Source organism: Phyllostomus hastatus, unplaced genomic scaffold (genome assembly GCF_019186645.2).
Source record: "Phyllostomus hastatus isolate PE091 unplaced genomic scaffold, TTU_PhHast_1.1 phas_contig_37, whole genome shotgun sequence".
In the NCBI taxonomy this organism is placed as follows: Eukaryota; Metazoa; Chordata; class Mammalia; order Chiroptera; family Phyllostomidae; genus Phyllostomus; species Phyllostomus hastatus.
This window is the reverse complement of record NW_025333867.1, coordinates 3,038,754-3,065,586: the sequence shown is the minus strand read 5'-3', so window position 1 is coordinate 3,065,586 and position 26,833 is coordinate 3,038,754. Positions and strand designations below refer to the sequence as shown.

At 41.4% G+C, this 26,833-nt stretch overlaps 1 protein-coding gene across 5 annotated transcripts in view; it reads right to left on the bottom strand.

Annotated features, from left to right (window-relative positions):
- Positions 1–26,833, bottom strand: part of LY86 (lymphocyte antigen 86) — a 75,084-nt gene that overhangs the window by 33,280 nt on the left and 14,971 nt on the right. For all 5 annotated transcript variants that reach the window (XR_006786021.1, XM_045841752.1, XM_045841756.1 and 2 more), the window contains exons 2-3: positions 3,115–3,201; positions 1,772–1,900 (exon numbers count right to left, since the gene is read on the bottom strand). Coding sequence is in view for 4 of the 5 variants with exons in the window: in XM_045841752.1 (XP_045697708.1) it covers positions 1,772–1,900; positions 3,115–3,201 (216 nt within the window). In the remaining variant the exon portion in view is untranslated. The remainder of the gene's footprint in view (positions 1–1,771; positions 1,901–3,114; positions 3,202–26,833) is intronic.

Sequence of the window (26,833 nt, the reverse complement as noted above, 5' to 3'; positions counted from 1 at the left end):
GCAGGTAGGAAAAACTAAATAGGGATCAGCTAATGAACAGCTCACCATGTTGAGGAAATACAGAGATGCTCCTGATTAATCAGAAGCACTTTCAGTAAGTTCAAAGAAAAGTGACTAACCATTCCACGGCAGGTTAGCTAGGAAGAAAAAATGTCCCAATCTGGAACAAAGTCATATCACTGGTTAGAAAGAGTTTTTGAATAATTATTTTTAAATAAACTCCTGGCCAAGAGGCGCGTTCATCTGTCTGTTGTTGTTTCTTCATTGCTTTAGAAGCTGAGATTTCGGGCCCTGGCACCAGCCTAGCTGAGCTTGAGCCATGGGTCTCTCACTTGGTGCAAGTTCTTTAAACTCTGTGCCTCACTTTTTGCGTCTATAAAGTTAGAGTATTCATAGTGCTAACTCTTAAAGTTGGGGTGGGAAGTAAATGACTTACTGGATATGAAGCTCTTAGAACTGTGCCTTGTGTGACAGTTCTAAGTAATAATGTTAGTTCTGGTAATAATGTTAGCTTTTTCACTCAGTACGTTTGCTGTATTTAGCATTCCCCACGTGTCAGGTACATTCAAGATCCTGGGAATAAAATGTGATGATACTACCCATCCTCAAGAAGCCGATGGTCTATTGGGGATAACAAGTGGGAATAAAGATTATAGGCCAACATGACAAGTGCTGTGATACAGTTTTATACACACTATACACTTTTGAGAGAGACGGGTCAGGAGGGAGGGCTGAGCTGCATTTGGTCACCTACACAACATGGTAAAGTCCACCTGGCTTCATCCAGCCTCCACTCTCTTAAATTCCCTGTTTTCTTTTCCAGCACAGACACACTACCTTTGTCTGCATCTTCAAGATGGGCAGAGAACCCCAACTGTCTCTAGATCTCTGTTTAAAAAGCATATTTGGGTGATTTTCCTCTGGCTTCCTTGAATGAGTAAATAGATGAGTGGGTATCTGGGGTGTGTGGTTAGGGACATGTTCCCCCTTGGCCAATAGGAATAGGAAGGAGGCACAGGGAAGGAGGAAGAGAAGACTTTCTGGGTAAGAACAGTCACAGATCAGACCCAACTTTTGGTTAAATAAACAGAGGCACCTCAGGGCCTCCGTGAAGATGCTGGGTGAGGACAAGGAGGAGAGGAAAGGTGGAAACAGGCTGGAGTGGGGTTCTGGGGCTCTTTTGAGGTATGTATGATGGGGCGGGGGCTAGGGATTGCAGAAAGAGGGGATAATATAGTGGGTTTTATACTTCTTTACTTTGACTTTAGCCACCTGATGCCCCATCAGTCAATAACTCAAATGAGAAAGGCCACAGTAAAATGCTGGCATTTAGAAAGTTTGTTTTTTCATCTCTTCTTTTTTTCAGAGTCCATTGCTCTATTGAGGAGACCCTGCTAGTAAAGAGATTGCTGAGGAGAAACTTGGAAACACTTTGAGTGGCAATGGATTTGGGGAAGCTATTTGTTCTTTCTGTTGCCAGCCCTTAGTTTTTTATAAATAAGATGTTACCACTAATGCAATGTTCTGTTTGTAAAATACCTCATTGGCATGGTTCATTTGATTTTCACATCCACCCTGTAAGGTAGGCCCTGTGGATGAGCCTTATGGTTATTTTTATATAGCAGCTTATGGCACAGCACTTAGATGCTGACCAGTGAGGTGAAGCTTGTCCACAGGTGAGGAGCAGGTCCCAGATTTCAGCCAGGTGTCCTGACCTCAGCAGCTAGCTTCTGTTCCTGGGCCATAGCAGGCAGTGAGCCAGACAGCTTACCCCCTCTCTTTCTTCCACAGAAAGAAAACTTGGGTAGATCCTCTTCACAGATGGGATAGGAGTAACTCAAAATGGACAGGCCTTCACTGAAGAGACTTACATCGAGAAACAACTCTTTGATGTCCTCTCCTAAAGGGAAAGAGAAGATCAGCTTTGCTCTCAGTGTGGGTTTTGCTGCATTCAAAATTTAAAAAGTATGAACCCTGAGAGCTTTTATTTCCAGAAGTCTGTCCTATCTAGAGAACAGTTTTCTTTTTTTCTTGGCAAAACAGCATTGCCACAGAGCATTATGGTACCAGCCTGGGTATAAGATAAGGCCCTTTCACAAACATTAACTGCTTGGAGCAACAGCGTTTATCTGTCCCCCTGCCCTGATGCATAGCCCCTTAATGTGATGGCTGCTGGTCTGGTTTCCACCACTTTTCAGCAACATAGTATTAGATGCCTCCTGATAGCTCTGGAGTGCAGGCAAGCTTGCATAACCCCACTGTTGCTAGGCAGATACTGTAGCATAGTTACCCAGGACACTGCAGGGCGCTCTGCAGTTTTGGTTTCCAATTCTTTCTGAAACTCTTTTTCTATTCTTCCCTTTTGTGTTCTGCTCACTCCTCATTCCATTCTGTGTTTCTCTCTTTCTTTCCAAAGTTTTGAGCTGCTGCTATGGAGTCCAGATATTGTGCAAAGTTTTGGGGACACAAAGACGCGTGAGAGTTCTTGGACTCTGGGAATGTTCCCTCCATTTCTGTGGAATGATTCCACATGCTAAGTTCATGGAATCCTTCTGCTCTGGTTTTGATAAAACTCTTTTAGAAAGGAACTACTTTAGTAGTTATAGCAATATAATGACTAATTATAATAGCATGACCATATAAATATATACAATCAGATAGCATTCTGGTTCATTGCTTGGGGTGTGTCAAGGTTTAAGAATTTATATTAGCTCTTTGGGAAATGAAATAACACAAAGATAAGCAATGTTGCTGGTAATAGACTTGTTTGTTGCTGAGATAACTAAACAAAAACTCTCTCCTGAGAAGATGTCAATGCTTAGGCTAAAAATATTTTCTTTCTTTGCTGGATACACTGATTTCAGGCACTTATATCATCCAAATGAGTGCCTGGAGTTTTTTCAGTACAAAAAGCACAGCATTAAATAAAAGTTTTACTCTGTCTGGATAATACCCAGAGAGAGAACTGAAGATGAAGATGGAAATAGAGTTAATTCTCAAGAGTGATGGGGAGCAGTGGCTTAGCCTGCCACTGCAGTTAACACAAGTAATTGGGTTTGTGGACCAGGGAGAGTCTGTGCTATGTTTTATTTCATGACAATAGTTTTTACTTACTCAGAATCATTCCAAATCTAATGCTGAGATTTGACTTTAAATGTCTGGAACACTGGTCAACAGAAAAGCCAAAATCTTGTAATGGATCTGCCAAGAAAAAAACAACAGATTAGGTGTGACTACACTGTCTACTCTGCAAACTCATATTCAAAATTCACAACAATTATATTATTTTTATTTTTTCCATGTGAATCACTATAATTGACTCAAAAACATACTGCCCAATACTTTTTTGCATAGGGCCCATGATACTCTCAACAGCCCTTCCCAGTCTCTGCAAAGTCAACGCTGAGCAATGTCATGTTCAGTCTGTAAAATGGGCACAATGTCTTGATATGTGGGTTACATCTTCACTTGTTAAATTGTAATAATTGTTTGAATCTTTTTATTCCTGAGCTTAGATTTAAAATTCCTCATTGATTGCACAAAACATTTCACAAAGTATTTATTACTATAATTAAAACAGAGGGAAATATATGTATATTCTCTAAATTATGACCTGACTTTAAAATTCCATCTCATTCCATTCCATCCTATTCAAAGAATATTTTTATTCCAAATATTTCACTCTGTGTAAGGTATTGTGTTAGATAGGATAAGGACTACAAAGGTAATTTTTTACACATAATTTCTACTTATTCAAAAAATTCCAAAAGCTCATCTTCACCTTCAAAGAGAGTCAGGAAACATTCTGCTGGCCCCACCTCCCATCCTCTATATTACAAACCCACCCTCCATTCCCTGAGATCAGGCTGCAGTGTCAGAGCACAGGAAGTTCCCACTGTGTTTGAGGTGCGCATGTGCTTTCTCCCATTCATTATGGCCCCGCCACTTTGGGCCATTGTTGAAATACTAAGATGGTGCTCTTTCCCATCTTCTTTGTGAAGGTTTCCCTGATAGTCCTCAAAGTATTTGTTTGCTTCTCTGAATTCTTAAAACAATTATGTCTGAAATATTTTTTAAAGTGTATATGTATGACTTGGTACTTTGCTCTTTGACTTATCCCTTAATCTAAACACGGAACTTATGAAAGGCAGGAGCTGGTGTTCTGTTGGTTTTCCATTTCTTTTTCCTTTGTGTTTCCCATTGGGCCCAAGAGAGGAGAGCTGGGTCTACATTGCACTAGTCACCGAGCTGTGCACTTTATTTAAAGGAGTTTTCTATTTAATTCTTCAGACTCCCCAGTGTCTAGCAGAGTGCCTCACAGTCCAACACACAGTAAGCCCTCCATAAATGCACACAGGATGAATGAGCCATGCATTAAGCTATTGTGTCTCAGCTCCAAACCCAACTTGCATACTTGTTAATACTCAAGAGTGTCAAACGGTGATGACCTATTACCCTGGCAGTGGCAATTGATTTCAGTGGCTCTCATTTGCACCTTCCAGAATCAGCAAAGGCTCAGCTTTATGGGCCCCTAAGCTCCTGTGATGACAGTACCTCAGAAGTTGTCACCCCTTCCCTGGCAGTCTTTGTTCCATCTCCATAGAACTTTTTTTTCAAGCTTCTGGGTTCTAACAGCTCCAACCTCTCCTCTCTGCTCTCCCAGCCTTGGTGGTGGTCACCGCTTCCTCACTATCCCTATTTTGCATTTTGGTTCTTTAACAACTGCTTAACCAATTCCCTATATTAAATTCTCTTTGTTAAAATAACTGACATGGTCCTGTATTCCTGACCAGACCCAGACTGCTACAATAAATAACGATATTTTTTATATGTTCTAGGTAGAACTTTTTAAGTTTAAATTGTATTCTATTGTTTATGCTATTACAGTTGTCCCAATTTTTCCCCCTTTGCCCTTCTCCACCCCACCCAGCCACACCCTCAGCAATCCCTCTATCATTGTCCATGTCTTTTGGGTCATGCATAGGTCCTTTAGCTACTCCATTTCCTATACTGTACTTTACATCCCCATGGCTATTCTGTAACAACTTATTTGTACCTAACCCATTAAAGTGAATGACCTTTTTTTGTTCATCCCTTTCATCCCCTCCCATCTGGCAACCGTCAAAACATTCTCTGTATCTCTGATTCTGTTTTAGCTCTGCTTTTTTGTTTATTTTGTTTTTTAGATTCAATTATTGATAGATATGTATTTATTGCCATTTTATTGTTCATATTTTTGATCTTCTTAAAGAAGACCCTTTAACATTTTACATAATACTGGTTTGGTGCTGATGAACTCCTTTAGCTTTTCTTGTCTGGGAAGCTATTTATCTGTCCTTTGATTCTAAGTGATAGCTTTACTGGATAGAGTAATCTGGGTGGTAGGTCCTTGTTTTTCATCACTTTAAATATTTCTTGCCAGTCCCTTCTAGCCTGCAAAGTTTCTTTTGAGAAATCAGCTGACAGTCTTACAGGATTTCCCTTGTAGGTTACTAACTGCTTTTCTTTTGCTGCTTTTAAAATTTGCTCTTTGTCTTTAACTTCTGGCACTAATTATGATGTGTCTTGATGTGGGCCTCCTTGGGTTCATCTTGTTTGGGACTCTCTGTGCTTCCTGGATTTGCATGTCTATGCCCTTCACCAAGTTAGAGAAGTTTTCAGTCATTATTTTTTCAAATAAATTTTCAATTTCTTGCTCTCTCTCTTCTACATTTGACACACTCATGATGCAATTATCAGTATGCTTGAAGTTGTCCCAGGAGCTCCTTACATTATCCTAATTTTGGGGGGATTCTTTTTTGTTCTTGCTGTTCTTATTGTTTTTTTCTTCCTTATATTCCAAATCACTGATTTGATTTTCAACTTTATCCACTCTACTGTTAATTCCCAGTAAATCATTCTTTATTTAAATTAGTGTAGCCTTCACTTCTGATTGGATCTTTTTTATGCTGTTGAAGTTCTTACTAAGTTCACTGAGAATCTTTATAACCAGTATTTTGAACTCTTCATCTAGTAGATTGCTTATCTCCATTTTGCATTTTCATTTAGTTTTTTTTTCTAGAGTTTTGTTCTGTTCTTTCATTTGGGCCATGTTTCTTTGTCTCCTCATTTTGACAGACTTCTTGTGTTTGTTTCTATGTATCGGGTAGAGCTGCTTCATCCCCCAGTCTTGAAAGAGTGGTCTAACATAGTAGGTGTCCTATAGATTCCAACAGCACAACCTCCCCTATCATCCAAGCTGGGTACTCAAGGTGTGCCTATCATATAGGTTGTGTACAGCCCCCTCTTATGGTTGAGCCTTGATTGCTGTTGGCGCATCCAAGCTTAGCCACAACCTATGTTCTGTCCAAGGTCACTAGGCATAAGGTACCAAGTGATCTGAAGATGACTGCTGCTTATGCTGGGCTTGGAGGAGCTCGGGAGAGGCTAAGCTGTGAACCAAGGCTGGCTGCTGCTAGTGCCAAGCCTGGGACCACTTAGCAAGAGATGTGGGGCACACTAAAACTAGATGCTGCTGGTTTGAGAGAATTTAGGAAAACCTGAAGTATGAACCAAGACAGGTCATTTATATGTAAAAGCCACCACAAACAGCTTGGGTGGGCCCAAAAGTTGGGTGGGGTGGGACCTCAGGGAATCACCAAGATGGGGCAACAGTGTGAGCTAAGTTGATGGAGTCTCAGATATGGTGTTCTCCTGCTGGCTCTGTTGGAAGAGGACTCTGTAAAAAGAACAATGGCCTTCGACATCACTTCTGTCTGGGAGAAAGCTGCCCCCTCAGCTCTCACCCCGATGCTGGACAACTCAGTTCCTTCCCATGTCTCTGGTGCCTTTCAAGCTGCTGCCCTCACACTGAAGCTCAAAGGGTTGTCCAAGTAAGTCCATGGGCAGGTCCTATAAGAGTAATTGCCTGGGACCCCAGAAGTTTCTTCCATCCACAGCCTCAATCCTTACTGGTTTTCACAACCAGAATTTATTAGGACTTACCTTCCTGGCCCTGGGACCCTTGTCTGGGGGACCTAGTGTGGAGCTGGAATCCCTTGCTCCTGAGATATCCCTCCTGATTTTTACCTGCCACACATATGTGTGGGACCAGTTCATTCTGTGTCTCCAACCAGTCTCATGTGGTTTCTTCTTTATTTCCACAGTTGTAGGAATTACATTCAGCTCAATTTCTGGTGGTTCTGAATGATGGTTGTTAAGCAGTTTAGTTGTAATTTTGATATTACAACTAGGAGGTGAGGAGGCGAGCTGTGTTTACCAACACTGCCATCTTGCCTGGACTTGTCAATAAATAATGGTCTTGAGAGATAGGTACAATTTTCCCCATTTCAAAGATAGGAAAATATAAACTCAGAGAGGTGGTATTAATTTGCAGAGTCAAGATCAAAACCAGACTTAAAAACAAACACAGAAACAATTGCCACCTAGTTTTGTGCAGAAACATTCACAAAATAGATCCTCAAAGATGTGTGTTAATTATTTGATTTGCAAGAATGCCTAGAATATTTTGTGTGCAGGCCTAAGGCATCTGGTAGTTCTCTTTCATAACTGGTTTCAATTTCTGCTGAGCTATGAGCTCACATTTGTCAATGATAGTCATCCAGACAGTTTTATCACCCACATTGCTGACCTGGAAGATGCATAATTGTCTGTGGTTTCTGCCATGGAAATGATCACTAGGCAATTTCAGCCTTGCAAATCTAATCTAGTGCAGTTTTGTTTGATCAAACCCCCTTTAATCTGGTCACTAACTTTTCTGGGGGGAAAAGCCATTTTGTCATATGCTCATTTTACTTCTTCATAAGCATATTTGTGCTGTCCCACAGCTCCCTTCAGCTTGAAAAATAGGAAGAAAGGGTAAAAATACAATTGTTTCTGTTACATACTTGGCACTCATTATTGAAGAAGAAAGTCCAACTAACAGACATTTAGGAAAGCACATCTCAAAATTGTGAATATGTTTTGGTTGCTATCTGAGGAAAGATAAAAGAAGCAAAGTGTGTAATGCTTAGCTATTTAGCATTTATAGAATTATACTGTATGTTTATCAATATTTAAAGGTAGAGATAGAGAGAATAACTAAGGGCAAAAGAAGGAAATAAGACATCTTTTGAATCTGGAAAAATATTGTTAGAAAAATAACCTTAATAAGGAACAAAGTCACAAAGAAAGAGATAGATAGGTTGCTTCTTTCTGAAGATGTGTTTATAGAAAGAGAAAATTAGATTGCTTTAAAAGTGCTTAAGGTTTTGGTGATCTTTCCTAGCAGTTATTTCAATTTCATATTTGGGAGTGAGCATGCAGTTTGCAGTTATCTTGGGGAAAGTGGCATCAGTTCCTCCCACTCCCCAATTCCATGCTCACAAACTCATCTCCTCTGCTCTATTGATTTGTATTTGTGCTCAGGCACTTAGCATTACATTTTCGTGTACATCTCTGTCATTCCTCTACTAGGTGCTGCACAGTGGGCTTCCCAGCCTCCAGGCCCAGCATAATGTCTTAAAATTACACTAGGTTCCAAGTAATTGTTTGCTGAATGAAAAATGAAGGTTACATGTACTTTTTTTTTTTGGTGGGACTGTCCTGTGCATTGTAAGAGGCATTTTTGGCCTCTGGTCACTAGATACCAGCAGTACTCCTACCTCTAACTCAAGTTATTGCAACCAAAAATATCTCCAAACAGTGCCAAATGTCCCCTGCAGGGAAACTTGCCCCTGGTGGAAAACCACTCTTTTAAAGAATTGCTTTAATTACCAGATTACCAACTGCTTGAGAATCACCTGCCAAAGTAAAAGATAGTGGATTGTATTTTTTAAGTAGTTCTCTGTATTTAGAGTTAGAACTGATCAGAGGGTGAGGGGAGACTTTCCCCTGGACACTTGCCTCAAGTAACTTTTAATACATATTTACTGGATTTTCTAAATTTGTATCTTTTGAAAGAATAAATTGGAAAGTTAATGAGAGTTGGTGTTCTGGGGCTTCGAGGGCAGAGAGAAGTGTTTCTTCCAGACCCTTCATTGTGTAGCAAGTGGCAAACAAACTGAGGGAAGAAGCAAAGCTTCATGGTGCAATACACAGTCTGTTCATTTCACTATTTTTCCTTCCTCTCTGAGCTACATGCTGACATGTATGTATTCCACCCAAGGGAAGATGGTACTTACAGGGAATGAGCCCAGCATGCCTCCAAATCACTTTGCTGCTCCCTCCATCCTGGGAGATGGGTGCATGGAAGGCAGGCCCCTCTCAACAGCTGAGAGCCAGTCCCCCTGTGACTGAGGAAGAGGCTTCAGAAAAGCAGCTTGCAGCATCTGCCTTGCTTGAGTAGGGCAGTGACAGTCAACATATCCTGAAACTGTTTGGGGCTCATTCATGGAGTAGAACAGACTTAGATAAAAGGAGGGGTGGGGGAAGCTTAGCATGTGCAGGGTCTGACAAAGCTCAGCTCCAGAAACATTCTTGTGCCTTAAGCTCTGATGGTGGCCTATGCCCTCTCAGGCTGAGCTGGAACTGGGTGGCTGACCAGAAGAGAAGATTGCCTTGTTTTTTTCTAACCAGTGTTTGGGTCTCAACTGGAATTAGGGGGAAGAGATCAAAAACCAGTGGCACAGCCTCTGAAAGTGCAATTTCCACCAAGGACAGGGGGGCCATAAGCCTGATGGGCCTTGGGTTGTGACTTGGCTGGGCCCTGTGAGTGTGGTCTCAGACCAGGTGTCATTAAGTCCTGGAGTCCACGGCATCACTGGCCTGTGTTGCTGGTTGGATGGTTTCAGGGAGAGAGGAGAGCCAGCTCTTGTGCTGCTAGTGCCATTTTTATATTTCATAGCTCTGCTTGAGTTTTATTTTACACTTCATATTTTCAAATAATCATATTCTTACAGAAAGTTGCAAAGAGATAAAGAGAGGTTTCAGGTGTCTTTACCCAACTTCCTCCCATGATAACATCTTACATAAATATAGTACAATATCAAAACTAGGAAACTGACATATATAACCCACAGCACTTACTCAGATTTTAGCAATGTTACATGAACTTGTGTGTGTGTGTACACATTAATGCATGCTTATGCATGTGTACATACATGCCTTACAGTTCTGCTGCTTAAGTTTTAAAAATTGTTGCAAAGTGGGTGCAGCACTGGCTTTCCTGCTCTCATGGGAGGGTGGAATATTTATTACAGTACCACCCTGAAAAAGAGCTGACCCTTCTCCAGCCTCACCTCTACTAACCTCCCCATGTTCATGTCCAAGTCCATCCCCAAGCTTGTCCATGTCCTTCTTGCTGTATGAAGTTCATATCTCTCTCACTTCTCTTTCTCTCTCTTTCTACCAGCCTCCTCTCTTCTTCCCCATTCCCACATCTCTTTTCTTTCACTACCTTTCACTACCTCCCTCCTTTCACTACCATATTTTAATCTCTCCCCCTCCTTCCCATCTCCCTCCATCTCTCTCCCTTCTCTCCCTTTTGCTTCTTCCCTCCCTCCCTTTCCCTCCCTCTCTCTCCTTATACCCCTCTAGTACTTAGATGGATGACATCTTGAGATCCAGAATGATAACTTTTCTTCTAACACACCTTATCCTCATGGTTTATTCCCTGCAACCCACATTACTTTAGGAGCTGGTGTTGCTTCCTGCATGTTCTGTGAGCAGAACACAGGCTGAATCCAGGAGCATTAGATATTATAAAGCATGTTTCATAACAGGCTGCCCCCAGAGACACAGCTTGGGGAGGGTAGGGAAACACAATAGAGAATGGGGAGGGTCTTACCATTAATGTACAGCTTAGATGTACTAGCAAGATCAACTCTAACAGTTTATGGAGAGAAGAAAAACTTGTGCAAAGAGAATGTGAGTGAAGCTGGTTTACTTTTGGTTGCTTAATAAAGTAGCACTAGGTAGCTTCTTGTTATTAATAAAAGGGGATATATTAGGGTTCACCAGAGAATATATACTAATGCATATGTATATATCCTCCAGAGAATATGTATATTCTATTGCATATGTATAATATATGTATTACATAGAGAATATATGAAGTCTGTCTGGAAAAAGCCCAGCCATTGCTAATATAATGAAAATGGTTTGTGCAACATTGATGTAACCTGGGAGCCAAGGAGAGTGGACTGGAATTCACATGCATGAACAATGACAACTTCATTGTACTAGTTAATTGGGTGGTAGGTGCCATTGAGTGAGCATGTGTACTGTGTGGGCATCACATTCAAAATGATTGAGTAGAGCAATGGATGTGCATCATATTTTGCATTAAGCTTGAACATTCATCTGAGGAGGCTATTTGGATGATTCAGAAGGATTTTGGGGATGAAGCAATGGGTGTATCATGAACAAAAGTGTGGCACAAATGCTTCCAAGATGGTCAAGAATCTGTTGAAAGTGATCCATGTTCTGGAATGCCTGCAACAAGCAGAATGTATAAGAATGTTGAATGTGTATGGGCTGCAATCACCAAAGATTGGTGACTGGCAGTGCAAGAACTAGAAGCTGACCTGGGGATTCCAAAAACTACTGTGTCTGAGATTTTGAGGCAGGATCTTGGTGTGAAACATGTCGTGGCAAAATTCATCCTGTGGCTTCTGCTATCAGAGCAGGAGGAACAATGCACTGCACTTGCTAATGACTTGATTCAAACCAGTAGATTTCCTCAAGAAAAGATTTCCTCAAGAAGGTCATAACCAGAAATGAATTATGGGTCTACAGCTATGATCCAGAAATGAAGGCCTAGTCATCCCAATGGAAGTTGCTTGATTCTGCATGCCCAGACAAGACATGGCAAAGTCGCAGCCAAATCAAGACCATGTTAACTGTGTTTTTTAATTGGGAAGGTGTTGTCCATCACAACTATGCCCCTCCAGGCCAAACAATTAATAAGAAGTACTACCTCACTGTTTTTTGTCAGTTGAGAGATGTAATATGGTAAAAACGACCACAGCTATGGCAACTGGTGATTGGCAGCTTCATCACAACAATGTGCCCACTCATGCATCACATCTTGTGCAAAATTTTTTTGTGAAACATCAAATCATCCTAGTGACTCAGCCCCACTACAGCCCAAATTTGGTGCCCTGCAACTTCTGGATTTTCCCAAAACTAAAATCACCTTTGAAAGGGAAGAGATGTCCTTCCCTTTCTGTCAATGAGATTCAGGAAAATATGACAAGACAGCTGATGGCAATACCACAACAAAGGATTTTGCAGAGGGTTTTGAATAATGGGAGAGAAAGTGGGAGAAATGTGTGAGGCCCCAAGTTGCCCACTTTGAAGGGGACTGAGACATCATTATCCTATGTACAATGTTTATTGTATCTTGTATTTTCTTTAATAAATGTCTCTATTTTTCATATTATATGATGGCTGGATACTTTATGGACAGATCTCATATAGAATAAACGTATATAATATGTCTAATATATCTATATATTTATTTATCTGAGAGATTTATTATAAGAAACTACCTCCTGTGGCTGGCAAGACTGAAATCTATAGGACAGTCTAGTGGGCTGGAAATTCAGGTCAAAGTTGATGTCTACAAGGCAAGCCAGCAGGCCAGAAACTCAGGATTGCAGAAACTGAATTGCTTCTTCTTCTGGAAACATCAGTCATGCCTGTTAAGGTCTTCAACTGATTGAGCAAGGTCCACACACAGTGTGGAGGATAATCTGTTCACTCAAAGTCTATTACAGTACATCTTAATCACGTCCACAACCACCTTCACAGCAACATCTAGACCAAAAAGTTGGGCACCAGAGCCTAACCAAGTTCATGCATAAAGTTTACCAACATGAAGGGCTTTTTGTGCCCTCTATTTTTGTCCAAATCCTCAACAGCTCTTCTGACTGTGTATTCACATTTCTTGCTCCTATTTGGTCAATACTTAGAGCAAGATTCAAATGCCTCTAAATGGCTCCCTATGTTTGTGGGATGAAAATTTTGAGCCCAAACTTATGGGAGAAAATGGTTGAATGCTTGGGATATTTAGAAAAAGCCATCTTAGTTTACCTAATTCAGGAGTATTAAGAATAGGGATGTCCGGGTCCTATGGAAGTACAAAGAGTGAGCCAATAACTTCTTGGGAAGCCAATGATGATTTTAGAGGGAGAGTGTGACATGATGTGATCTGTGATTTCATTGCTTGCATTAATTTCTCTCTTTTCTATCCAAGTCCTGACTCTATGGGTCATGACATCTCATCTCATAAGTTTCTTTCCCTCCATTCCTATGAACTTAAGATCTAAGCCAGTTATTTAGCATGTAACAGACTACATTGTGTAGTTCCTCAATGCTTTGTCTTCTCAATTGATATCTGATCCTCAAGGGCAAGACTTTTCTATCATCTCTTATTATATTATATCCTCTTACATTTTTGATTACCCTTACCCTTTCTCATTGTGTCTGACATGCACCTGCGATGGCAGGTGCTAACTCAGTGTTTGTTGAATCAATGGCTCTTGCTTTAACTCTCTACTTTCAGAAAACATGTTTCCCTCTATTTGCAGTATAAAAATCAATTTGGACCATTTCCAATAATTTCTTGTGAGAGGTTTAGATCTCATATAGGAAAATTGGATTGCCTCTCTCCAACCTTTCCTACCTTCACAATCCAGATCAACCACACCCCTCTCCAAGATGCCATCTGTGCTTTTCTCATCTGTCTGTCCTCTGGTCTCTCACGACATGCTGTGTATATCTTTATTATACCTTTATCATCATGAATGTGGTAAGTGTTGCTAGTTTGCATGTCTCATAGATTATGCTAGGGTAGGAACTATGTTTTATTCATCCTCAGATAGCCACTGTCCACTCTAGTGGATGTCAGTTGTCTGGATAAATAGATGAAAAGGAGAGAAGGTTAGATACTTCGATGATAGCAGAAGGGAAGTTGAGCTTTTACTTGCAGATTTGCTGGGTGCCAGCAATTACTTGGAAAGCCTAAGTTGTGAGGTTGCTAATATTGCTTACTGCTCACACTTGGAAGGCTCTCTGAGAAGGTGGTAGCTTTGCCATCATAATAGTGGGATTTTGCTTTGGCACTTAGGATAGAGTTTCTGAGTGTGGTCAAAAACCTAGTCCCAGACCAAATAATAGCAGATATTCCTCTGTCATCTTTCAGATTTATTTTTCAAATAAAACAAAGCAACAAGGAGACCTTGTTTTTGACATCTTCCTTTGGGTTAGGTGAATACCAATTCTGCAAGCTTGTACCCTGTTTACAATACAGGTTTAGTTGTGTATGAATCTGAAAATTAGCCGCCTTGCATGGCTATGTTTTAATTGGGGCATTTTAATTTTCCTGTGTGATTTATAGGATAACATTCAAAGGTCATAGAGAATCACTAAAAAGAGGATGATGAGTAAGGCTTCAGTGAGATGCCATTGCTGGAAGTTCATTACCATAGAAACACAAAATTAACTTTCCTTTTGCCTGTCCTTGGTACCTTGATGCCTTGTGGAGTGTTCCTTTCCACCCCTTCACTCGTACTCCTTCCCTGACAATGACTTATAATGTGGCAAATGCATTCTATGTTGTTCTGTTATTTTATGATTTTTCCCCTTTTTTCACCTGTCAAACCATATCACTGTAGAACAGCAAAGCTAAGGCCCTTGATGAGCCAATATTTCAAATAAGAGTGGTTTCTTCCCATGCTAGTCTTTTCGGTTAGAATTTCATTGGAAATACACTCTCACATTTAAGTCAGTATATGATTTGACTTCTCAAAATACTTAACTATGTTCTTGATATCAACTACAACAAAAATGGAATGGGCACCATCACAGTGGATTATCTATTGTTTATAACATGAGAGGACAAGAAGAGCAACTTGCAGGCTGTCTGGTAAGCTTACCAAATGCATTATTGAGTATGAAGGTATGTTTGTGCTGCCAAATTCAAAATTCTAGACCCCTCACTTGTCTGCTTCTAACTGTAAAAGAAATGGAATTCAATAGAAGTCATTATTGATGTAAAAGGGGTATTTACCTGCAAGGTCCCCTTGACTTCCAAAGTCTACTCCCCCAGAATAACCTCAGCTTGGTTTCCATCAGTTTAGGAAGAGATGGTTTTTGTATCATAACTTAAACATTAGAGACCATAAAGAAATAAATGAAGACAAGTTTTTATCCAAACTTCCTCAACAAATGTCTTGAGAAAAATGGGACCAATTAGAGGCTGTGATGCTTGATTTTCTGCATCTTAGCAGCAGATAAAAAATGAACACTAAATGCACGGTTGTACTGCCTGTTACCAAGAGGGCACCATGGTGACACATAGCTCAGAATCTTAACATGAGAATGAGAGGAAACTTGAATCTATCTTATAGGTGACACATAATGGCTTGAAAATGGAAATTCCAATTCAGCTTCTCATTCATTTCACTGAGTATCTATCTGACATTTGGCAGGAAGAGCACTAGGCCTTGTGAGTAAAAAGACAAATCAGAAAATGCTTCTGCTCTCATCTGGATTGCAACACTTCCATTGTCTAATTATAATACTATACAGCTGAGTGATAGACACATTAAAAGACACTTGTATACATCGATCTCTCATTTTAAAGTCAACATATATGGTCTTCTCTGCGCAAGGTGTCTGCCATGGACTCACTTCAGTCTGCCTGGCCTGGCCCCTTTTCCATCTTAGTGACACTGTTGCTGGTCACTCTGTTAATAGCATTCATGAACTGTGTAGTATGTGGCAGACACTACTAGCTACATTGGAACCAAGTGAGGCAGCAGGCCGTTGGCCAAGCCACTTTACCCAGAGCCTCAGTATTGGTTAATTAGTGATGAAACTACCAGGTCTGCGCCAAGTCTAGAAGCATCTGGGGAACTTGCCTATTCTGTCTGGTATTGATAATTGTTTAACTTGGAGTCACTCCCTGTGGAATAGGAAAACTGAGAAAAGCTAGCTTGGTCTGTTTGTGTGCTTGCATGTTTTTAGTGGATGAGTAGAATTCAGAGCACATGTCTGTACTGCACTTTGAAGGTGGGGGATTCAGTCCCACTAGCAGGCAGAACCCCCTACTGGGGAGGAATCTTTAGTGACTCCATGACTTTTGGCTTAGGAACAGTGGGAACCATGGCAGTATTTGGTGACATTGAGACATGACTAAACACACCTGTCATGGCTGATTTCTGCATTTTGTGCAAATCTGTTCATCTTCTCATGGGGCCAAGACTGGGCCCTGATGTGCAGGGTGGTTTTCTGGACTGTGTATGGTGGTAAAGATGAGCTCTGGGGAGTTTTTGATAAGGCTGGAGATGCTGAAAAGAATCCCCTCTTGCCTCTGCAAGTTATGACCTGAGTATGGTTTAAAAACAAAAAAGCTAAGGTGTTTGTCCTTGGCCTCTGGTGCTGTGGAGTATAACACATAAGTGACAGATGCTGGTAGACTGGCTGGGAGGGAACATGTGAGAGCAGCCCTGGCTTCTCTCATTTAGAGAACTGGATTTGAACCCAAGTACCTGGAGGTTCTAAAATGTACTTGAATCATCAATTCTCTCCCAAATCTGTGAGTGGCCAGGACAAAGGGTATTAATAATATCTGTGAGGAAGAGGCTGAGCTCCAGGGCAGTGAAGCGACTGTCTTGCCTCCAGTGCTCTCAGTGCTGCTCTGTGCTTTCCCTGAGGCCCTGCCGTCATTGACACATGGGAGAGACAAAGGCAAGTGAGGACGCTAATTTGAAGAAAGTAGAAGAGCTTTGGACAGAGGCAAAATGAGTCCAAACACATGCGCTGAGACTCTCCCCTTACACTGCACGTGAATCACAGGAAGGAACAAAAACCCAGCTTCCCAGTTTTGCTAGGCTTGCTGGCTAGGATCCCACAAGTCACTGTTACTCTATGAAGGAGCAGCTATTTCTCAGCTCAAAGACACTGGCATGGTAGACTGAAAGGCAGAGGCGTTGGAAGGTTTTGGAAGGAATTAAGAAGAGTAAATTTTGTAAAGCATCTAGGCCAGTGCTTGGCAAAGAGTAGATACTCAAAAGTTGGGTCATAGTTTAAAAAAAAAGGGTGAATTTTGATAGAAGGGAAATAGTGACCATTTTCATTGTAGCTATGGAAAATGAAACCAATTTTTCCTAGAAATTTTATTTTAAACCTCAGAGTACTCTGTTTAAAATAATTTAGTCAAGTCCAATAGATATTTTTGAAACAAAACCTAGATATCAGCGAGGGCCTTCCAGCTCTTGAGATAAAAATGGGATTGTATTGAACACAATTTGTTCAGTTGTGTTGGGGAGGTTCACCACCCCTCGTTCTCAAACTTGACTGTAGATTGGAATCACCTGGACAGCTCTAACAATACCAATGCCTGGGTTGCACCCCAGAAGTCCAGGGGCTGACTGAACATCACAATTTTTCAATGTTCCCCAGGTGATTCTATGGCTCTGCCTCATCGGAAATCCACTGTTAATGAGCCACACCAAGTCCTGTGCTCATTCCCAGGTGCATGAGCTTGCGGGTGGGGGCGGGGGGGGGGGCTCCCAGATCTACAATGTGTCACTCCAGGCTAAAAGTTTCTTCCCGCTTCAGAGATTTCTTTAGAAATCTGCTTACAAAACCGTTCACAAGTTTCATAGAATTTATGAAGACTGGGGGCGTTCCAGGAGCTGTGCCCCTCCCCACAAGCTACCTGTCACCATATTCCTGGCTCCCTTCCTCCCTTTCTTTTCATCATCTCTCTAACTTCCTTCTCTAGAGAAACAACGAAATATTTCTCCTGTCTCAATGATGTGGAGGAAACCACACCAGGCCTCCTGGGGCCTCAGCAGTTACCCCAGTGACTTGTTAAGGAATTCTTTCAGGAAAGCAGAGCTCAGCTTAGTTAGGATTCCTGAAACAGCCCCTAAGGGAACTTTTTTTTCCTATTTCATTTCATAATTATTGACTCTATGCCAAACACTAACCTAGGCACAGAAAGGTTTGAGATGGGGGTCCAGGGATGAACAGGGTAAAGCTAAACGATGGACAATCAGGGCTATTGGGAGAGCGCAGACATGTAGACAGAGCGTGCATAACAAACTCCGAGTGTGGGAAGAACATGCAAGCACAGCAGATGAGAGAGAGTGGGAGGCGTGGGCCTGGATGAGCTAGGCTGATCCCTGGGGCCTGTGTGGGGGTGGCGTGCCTGCAGGGGCTCAGTCAGACCTCCGAGCTGAGGTGCAGAGCAGTCACCCGTGGGTGGAACCAAAGCCGTCCCTGAAATTAAACTAACACAAAACCACCTGTGATTGTAAATGAAAGCCCTTCAGCCTCAATTAAGAACGCAGGAGACAGCAGTATCTTCTGCAGCCTGATCGGCGTTGTCTTCCTCTAACCTCTGTGTTCATGGAGGTGGCTGAGGTGCACAGTCTGGAACTCTGGGTTCATTTCTTCCCCCGTGAAAACTAGGGCAAAGTGTGTTGTGTTGTGTTGTGTTGTGCTGTGTGTACCCAGTGTCTCCACAAAACTCTGGGACCTTTGGGAATAAAATATTAACTCATCCATCTACTTTTTTCCTGAACACTATTTACTTCTTGGGAGACTGCCTCTCATCCTGAACATGTACAAATAAAGGCTGAACAGAAAGAACAACTTTTTTTTTTGAGAGAGAGGTAGAAGGGTTTAAACTATAAATTCTCTGAAGGATAACTCCTTAAGAGTTTGAGAATGAAAAAGTAAAAGCAACACAGTCCCTTCACCATTTCTGAATTCCTCACTCTGAGTATACCTTGTTTGGTCATTTCACTGTGATAGGTGCTGGACAAATGTTTGCTGAGCAAAGGAAGGAATGCTGATCAACACACAGTCAGACAGGGGAAGTGAGGCACCATATTTCCTCAGCAGTCATTGAACTGACTTTGAAAATGGCCCGCATGCTTCTTTACCTCCTCAAATGTTTTGCTAACATATTTGCTTTTTAATAAGTCAATTAACCTTCAAATACCCTTAGTTTGTTCTCTGCTAATACAAGGGGATATAAAGATTACTTTTCTCTTCATGGTTCTCAGTACTCAGACAGGAAGGGACAGATGTTCCTCCAGTGAGACTGTATTTGGGACACGTTTGAAGTCAGAGCAGCAATCTGAGCATGCCAGAAACTTGACTTTTCTTATTTTTGGCAAATGCTGAGGAAATAGAGTGGCAGATGCTACTTTGACGAGGGAGACAAGAAACCTGATACCTGTTGGTAATTGATCCAGTATCAGATGTGTTTTGAGCGCCCACTATGTGCTGAGCACTTAGCTACATGTGGGGATACTAGATGATTTAGTTTAGGCATAGCCCCTGACTTTTCAGAACATTGAGTGTAGGAGAAAGAGGATGTAAACACAATTGCCACACAGAGTAGCCACAAGATGCCCCCTGAACTCAGGAGAGGTGTACATAACCCAGCATGGGTGACCAGGGGTGGCAGGTGGTGGAAGTGACACCAGAGGGCATGCAGTCTTCCAGGCTGCAGAGCAGCCAGGGGAATGTGAAGGGAGAGGTCGCTTGTACAGTTCTGACCACATGCAGGTGCTGTTCTAAGCACTATACGTACATTAATTCAGATCCTCACAAAGGCCTTACACAAGAAATACTATTCTCTCCATCTTAACAGTCAAGGCAACAGAGGCAAAGAAGGTTTAAAGAAATTGTCCAGGGTTACCCCTCTGGGAGGGCTGGAGTATGAAACCAGACAGACCCTCTACCCAGGGTCTACACAAAGTCTTCTCTGTAAGCCTTGGGGCAGAGAGAACAACGTACACAAAGACTAAAGTTCAAAGAACATGTGATTTCTGGGAACTCCCCAGTTGCTGACAAAAGTCCTTGGTGAAATCAAGCCCATTCTGCACCTGTGGCATACACCCTGAGTATCATAAATGCAACCAGCTGAGTTTCCTCTTTGGAGACTCAAGGTCAGAGGTGGTTGGTGTTGGTGGGGACATGCGCAGACTTTAAAGATTCTAGAGATAGCTCTGGGAGGATCCTGGTAAGAACTTCATGTTCTTTCTTCTACTGTTTTATATGGCACCAGACAGGTAGCCTTCCACTTTCTTCCTATATACTTCCAGAGGAGAGACTTTGGTGAAACAGTTCCACTGCCATCATTGGCCATATCTTGCTGGTAAACTTCAGCCTGCTCACCCTTTTCTGACTGCTGATCATCTGCCCATCAGGTGGGATTAAATTACTGTTTCATTGATGCCCGTAGTTTATTCTTTGCAGCTTTTTAATAAGCACACACATACTTCACAAATACAAAAACCCCAGCCCTGGCTCACTTTGGCCTTCTAGGCTCACCATGTTAGGGCACTCTTTGGTGGAGTGGTTCTAGGAACAGCTGTTTCCATGTAACTCAGAATTTAAATTAGGGTGATAGTTAGCAATCACCTGGCCTCACTGAGCCTCCATTTCCTCACCTGTAAAACAAGGAAACTGGCACCATTTTAAGCTTCACACTTTACTCTGGTGCCAGATTCTCAGATGCCCAGAGGCCAGGGCTATGGAGCCTGCACTTGGGGGTCAGGGCCTGCACTGTCAACAGTGACCCTGTAAGTGAGATGCAGGGCATTAGGCTCAAAGCTAGTGGCCAGACTTTCATTTATTTTGTTTTTATAAACATTCTTTATAAATGATTTTATTTATTTATTTCTAGAGAGAGGGGAAGGGAAGGTCAAAGAGAAGGAGAGAAACATCAATGTGTGGTTGCATTTTGTGGTACTGCCTACTGGGGACCTGGCCTGCAACCCAGGTATCTGACTGGGAATCAAACTGACAACGCTTTGGTTCATAGGTGTGCACTCAATCTACTGAACTACACCAGCCAGGACCAGGCCTTTAGTTTTTAATTAACTTTTTATTTTGAAATGATAATGGACTTACAGGTAGTTGCAAAAAGTATAGAGAGGTCCTGTGTGCCCTTTCCATGCCTCCCCTCATGGGAACATCTTACATAACTGGATATCAAAGCCAGGGCACCAACACTGGCACGATCTGCAGACCGCCTTCAGGTTGCACCAACTTTTATGTGTACTCCGTGCGTGCATGTGTGTGCACATGCTCATGTGAACTTCTGTGCAATTTTTCTCATGTAACTGCCACCATAATCAGAACACAGATATAAAGAATTTCTCTCATGCTGCCCTTTGATACCCCCAAGCCCCCTTCCCATCCTGATGGAGTTATATCAGTAGAACCACATAGTATGTAACCTTTTGAGACTGGGCTTTTCTCATTTGTTGTAATACCCTTGAGATCGTTCCAGGTTGTGGGTATCAAAGGTTCATTCATTGTTATTGCTGAGCAGTATTCACAGTGTGAATGTACCACAGCTTGTTGAACCATGCACCTGTGGAAAGACATGGCCAGTAGGGGGCTATTACAAATAAAGCTGTTACGATTTTTCAGTTACAGCTTTTTGTATGAATATCGTTTTTATTGCTCTGGGATAAATACCCAGGATTTGGATTGCTGGGTTACATGGTATGTGTTTAGTTTTATAAGAAACAGAGCAACTGTTTTCCTGAGTGGGCGTGCATTTCACATTCCCTCCGGCAATGTAGGCTGGTCCTTTTTAAAAGGAGAAACTCTTGTCAGAGAAGCTTGTTCCCCAGGGAGAAATCAGGAGAGCAGCTTGTAGTCCAACACTGGCTTGACAACTTTTATACTCACTCAGCCTTGGAGGTTCTGGCAGGACTCCCTCCATGACAAGAGAAGAATCTTCCCAGAAATGATTCCTATGCTAGGAGCTGGGAAGTGCACAGCAGCCATGGTTAATTGTCCTCAATGCTTGTGCAGGGGAGGGGCAGCTTGGATGACTGTCGTGTGGGTTCCTTACTTAGCCTCCACCCTTCCTTCCCAAAGCTGCATCCAGAGGCCCTGATGGAATTTTCGCCACACTCAGCCTTACAGAGGCTGCAGAACAAGTGCTAATTCTTGAAATTTGTTTCCCCAGTGGTTTCTAGTATGAGAACCACTTAACATATTTTTCTTCCTCCTTGAGTACTGTTGTCCTGCACATGGTAAAGAATCATCCTCTGCTTTTTCCAATCCTCCATCAGACTCACAAAAGAAAGAAAATCAATTCACACTTTTCCTCAAAAGCAAGCCTATTGGCAGATCTGACATGTTGTCTATCATGCTGCCACAGCAAATCACCACGGTCAAGGTGGCTTAGACAATAGACATTTATTTCTCACAGTTCTGGAGGCTGAGGAGTCTAAGATCAAGATGCAGGCTGGTGCAGTCCCTGGTGAGGGCCCTTGTCCCAGTCTGCACAGGGCTGACTGCTCCACATGTGCTCACAGGAAATATGCAGAACTCTGATCTCTTCTTCTTATAAGGACAGTAACCCTATCATAGAGCTCCACCCTCATGGCCTCAACCGACTCCAATTACCTCCCAAAGACCCCACCTCAAAATGGCATCGCATTGGTTTTTAGAGCTTCAACATGTGGATTTTGGGGAGACGAACATACAGCCTACAACACATGTAAAGACCCTCCCCTCTGGGTCAGGAAATGGGCCACAGAGTGACTCTGTGCCTGAATGCGACCACCCTGATTTAGAATGACTGAGAAAGTGCCCCCACATAGAGGCATTTGCAAAGAGAGGAAGTGTTCAGAGAGGGTCACAGACGTTTGTCACAGGGACATGAAACTGAGTTTTCTTAAAGATACCGTGGAGAGTTCTTGAGAAGGTTAAGGGGCGCCCAATGGGAGTTTCTACCAGGATATCTTGGACTAAAATCAGGGAAGCAGAATTCTTTATTCCTAAAACCAATCCACCATTTTTTTCTGCATCTCTTACATTGTGAAATGGAGCCAGATAGGCTGAGTCTGCTGGATGTCCCAGCTCCAGTAGAACTCTCCTTGACTCCCTGATGAGAAGGAGGGAGATGTTTCTATGGGAAACTCCAAACCTCTTCTTTGCCTTTGTTATTTGTGTCACATAGACCACCTGGGGAAAGAATCCCACAGCAGGGATAATACAGGACTATAAGGCCTTCCTGGTCCATGCTGGGAGAGACAGGAACCAGCTTCCTGTGGCTTCTGCTTCAAGAGTCCTCTCTTCCAGCAACTTGGATTCCTACCCAAGAAAAAAGACTCATTTCTCTGCTTTCTGAATCAACACAATCCTAGTGTTTTCCTCCTGATTAAAGGATTAAAAATACTTTGCTAAAAATATAAAAAGAATCATATGGGAAGATAGCAAACTGACATGAAAAGTAAGGAGAAAAAAAGTACGATGAGAGAACTGACTTCAGGTTAATAGATGAGAATAGTGCACCTGCCAAATAACTGCAGCCCCTGCCCCCACCGACCCCAAAGACCAGTCAAACACCACGTATGAGCTCATCCCAGCACAGTTTCAAGCACACCCTTGGCCCCACACTTCACCCATCTCTTTCATGACATCACTGTCACCATTTGGATACTGTTCAGCCTTTTCATGCCATCTGTTTGTGTTTTCAGAACACAACACTGAAAAACTGTTATGGTATGGAAACATTACTAGACAAAACTGGTGAAACTATGAGCAGTTCTCCTAAGTACCTTTGCTGGGCTTAAGCTTCAGAGAACTGAGAAAAGAAGCCCTGAACTCAGAAATTTTTCTCTGACACAAGAAAACATAAGTTATAGATGCTCATAACAATGTGTAATTGTAAAAAATTGGAAGTAACCTAAACATTAGAAGAATGGATACGATTGTCATCTATACACATAATTTATACTCTATAGCCATGAAAACAAATTAACCAAAAGATACACGTGCTATCTTCTGAAGTGTCAGAAATTGGTCCCCAAATAAGCTGTTAATGCAATTCTTTAATTCCAATAATTTTTAGATTAGGTTTTTCTGTATAGGTAATCATGCTGTATGCATATAATAATGTTTTTCTCTTTCTTTTAGATGTTTAAACATTTTATTTTTCTTGTCTTACTATGCTGGCTAGGGCCTGCAGTGCAATGTTGACTAGAAGGGGTGATAGAGGGCGTTCTTGTCTCATTCTTAGTTTAAAAGAAATTGCCTTCAATGTGTCACCAGTAAATGTGATGCTCATTACAGATGTATGTTTTAGGTGCATTTTTGTAAGGAGCAGAGAGAATGAATTTTCAGAATTCAATCTGGCATTCTTTTTATTGTCAGGTTTCTTTAATCAGTTTATAGTCATTAGGAATTTTAATGTATTTGTAATTATTTCTCATTTATATTTGAGTTTTATTTCTTTTATGCTGGATCTTTCTATGTTCATTTTCCCCCTTTTTCTCAGTATTTTGCATTGATTGCAGTATTTAAAATGTTTTTCTTTTTCTAGTTTGAAAGTTATATATTATATTTCTATTTTAAAATATATTTTATTGATTATGCTATTACAGTTGTTCCATTTTTTTCTCCCTTTTTATTCCCCTCCACACTGTCCCCCACCTTCCACCACCATTCCCCCACCTTTTTCATGTCCATGGGTTCTATATATAAGTTCTTTGGCTTCTCTATTTCCTATACTATTCTTAACCTCCCCCTGTCTATATTTTAACCTACATTTTATGCCTCTTATTCCCTGTACCTTTCCCACCATTCTCCATCCTTCCCCTCCCCACTGATAACCCTCCATGTGATCTCTATTTATGTGAATCTCTTCATGTTCTAGTTGTTTGCTTAGTTCATTTTTTTTTTTAGGTTTGGTTGTTGATAGTTGTGAGTTTGTTGTCATTTTACTGTTTATAATTTTGATTTTCTTCTTTTTCTTAGATAACTTCCTTTAACATTTCATATAATAAGGGGTTGGTGATGATGAACTCCCTTAACTTGACCTTACTTGGGACTCTTTATCTGCCCTTCCATTCTAATGATAGCTTTGCTGGATAGAGTACTCTTGGATGTAGGTCCTTGCCTTTCATGACTTGGAATACTTCTTTCCAGACCCTTCTTGCCTGCAAGATTTCTTTTGAGAAATCAGCCAACAGTCTTATGGGAACTCCTTTGTAGGTGACTGTCTTCTTTTCTCTTACTGCTTTTAAGATTCTCTCCTTATCTTTCATGGTGGGTAATGTAACTATGATGTTTCTTGGTGTTTGCTTCCTTAGGTCCAACTTCTTTGGGACTCTCTAAGCTTCCTGGACTCCCTGGAAGTCTATTTCCTTTGCCAGATTAGGGAAGTTCTCCTTTAAATAAGTTTTCAAATAAGTTTTCGATTTCTTACTCTTCTTCTTCTCCTTCTGGCACCCCTATGATTCAGATGTTGGAACATTTAAAGTTGTCCTGGAGGTTCCTAAGCCTCTCCTCATTTTTTTTGAATTCTTGTTTCTTCATTCTGTTTTGGTTGAATGTTTATTTCTTCCTTCTGGTCCAAATTGTTGATTTGCATCCTGGTTTCCTTCCTTTCACTGTTGGTTCCCTGTATATTTTTATTTATTTCACCTTGCATAGGCTTCACTTCTTCCTCTATTTTGTGACTATACTCAACCATTTCTGTGAGCATCCTGATAACCAGGGTTTTGAACTCTGCATCTGATAGGTTGGCTATCTCTTCATTGCTTAGCTGTATTTTTTTCTGGAGCTTTGATCTGTTCTTTTATCTGGGCTGTATTTTTTTGGTCTTGGCAGGCCTGTTACATAGCAAGGAATGGGACCTTAGGTATTTGCCAGGGTGGGGCAACCCATGTCACTGAATTGTGGTGCTTTATATGGGGGAGTGGCCAGAGAGAGAATGATGCCACTTGCTCCTCTCCTGGCAGCTTTCAGTCACTCTCTCTGCTACTCACAAGCAAACTGGGCTCTTCTGGTGCTGATTCCCTGGTGGGTGGGTTTGTTTACATTCTAGGACCCTGTGGGTCTCTCCAACAAACTCTCCTGTGAGTCTGGGAGTTTCTCCTGACACCTAAACACCCACAGTTTTTTTCAGTCAGTGGTTTTGAAGCTTTAATTCCCCACACTGGAACCCTGGGTTGCTCGATCTGTTTTGCTTGCCAGTTGTTCCTCCCGGTTTATCCGAATTCAAATGTCCACCAGCCACTACCTCTCCTGCCCTGGTCCTCCAGCTTCTGCCTTGCCTCAAGTTCCCTCCACTCTGGCTGTCCATCTCCATTCCTCCTACCAGTCTGGATGAATGTTCCTTCTTAACTCCTTGGTTGTTGGACTTCCATACAGTTCAATTTTCTGGCAGTTCAGGTTAGTTTTTGTTTTTAAATTTGTTGTTGTTTTTCTTTTGGTTGTGTGAGGAGGCAAAGTATATTTACCTATGCCTTCATCTTGAATGGAAGTCCCTGTATTTCTAGTTTTTAATGGTTTTGTATGTGACTTTTGGTTCCATTTATGCACAATTTCCATTTAATGGTTTTGAATTTCAAATATTAATGTTTTACTTAATAAAGTTTAAAGTCAAACATTATCATTTTAAAACTTTTTTCTTGGCATTTATTTTTATTGTGGTAAAAACATGACATTAAATTTATCTTAATCATTTTAAAATATGCAGTTCAGTAGTGTTAAGGACATTGTTGTGCAAGAGATCTCTGGAACTTTTTCATCTTACAAAACTGACCATTAACTTTCTGCTCTCCTTAAAAATTACAAGGACAAAGACTTGAGGTGCTTTTTGTTCTATCACCAGCCCACCCTCATGTGCTATTGTATCTTGTAGTTTTGTGCTGTATCATGTCCTGTGTTGGGGAGCCTCCAATATGGTCCAATATGGTCTAATTCACACTGTGTATACACCTGTCCCCTTTAGAATATATTTCTGTTGCTGTTTAGAAATCTGCTATTAGCTTAAGTATAATTTCTTGTTAGGTAATTTCTCTTGCTACTCATTCCAGTTGTTTTTTTTTTTTTTTTTTACTTTTGTCGATTT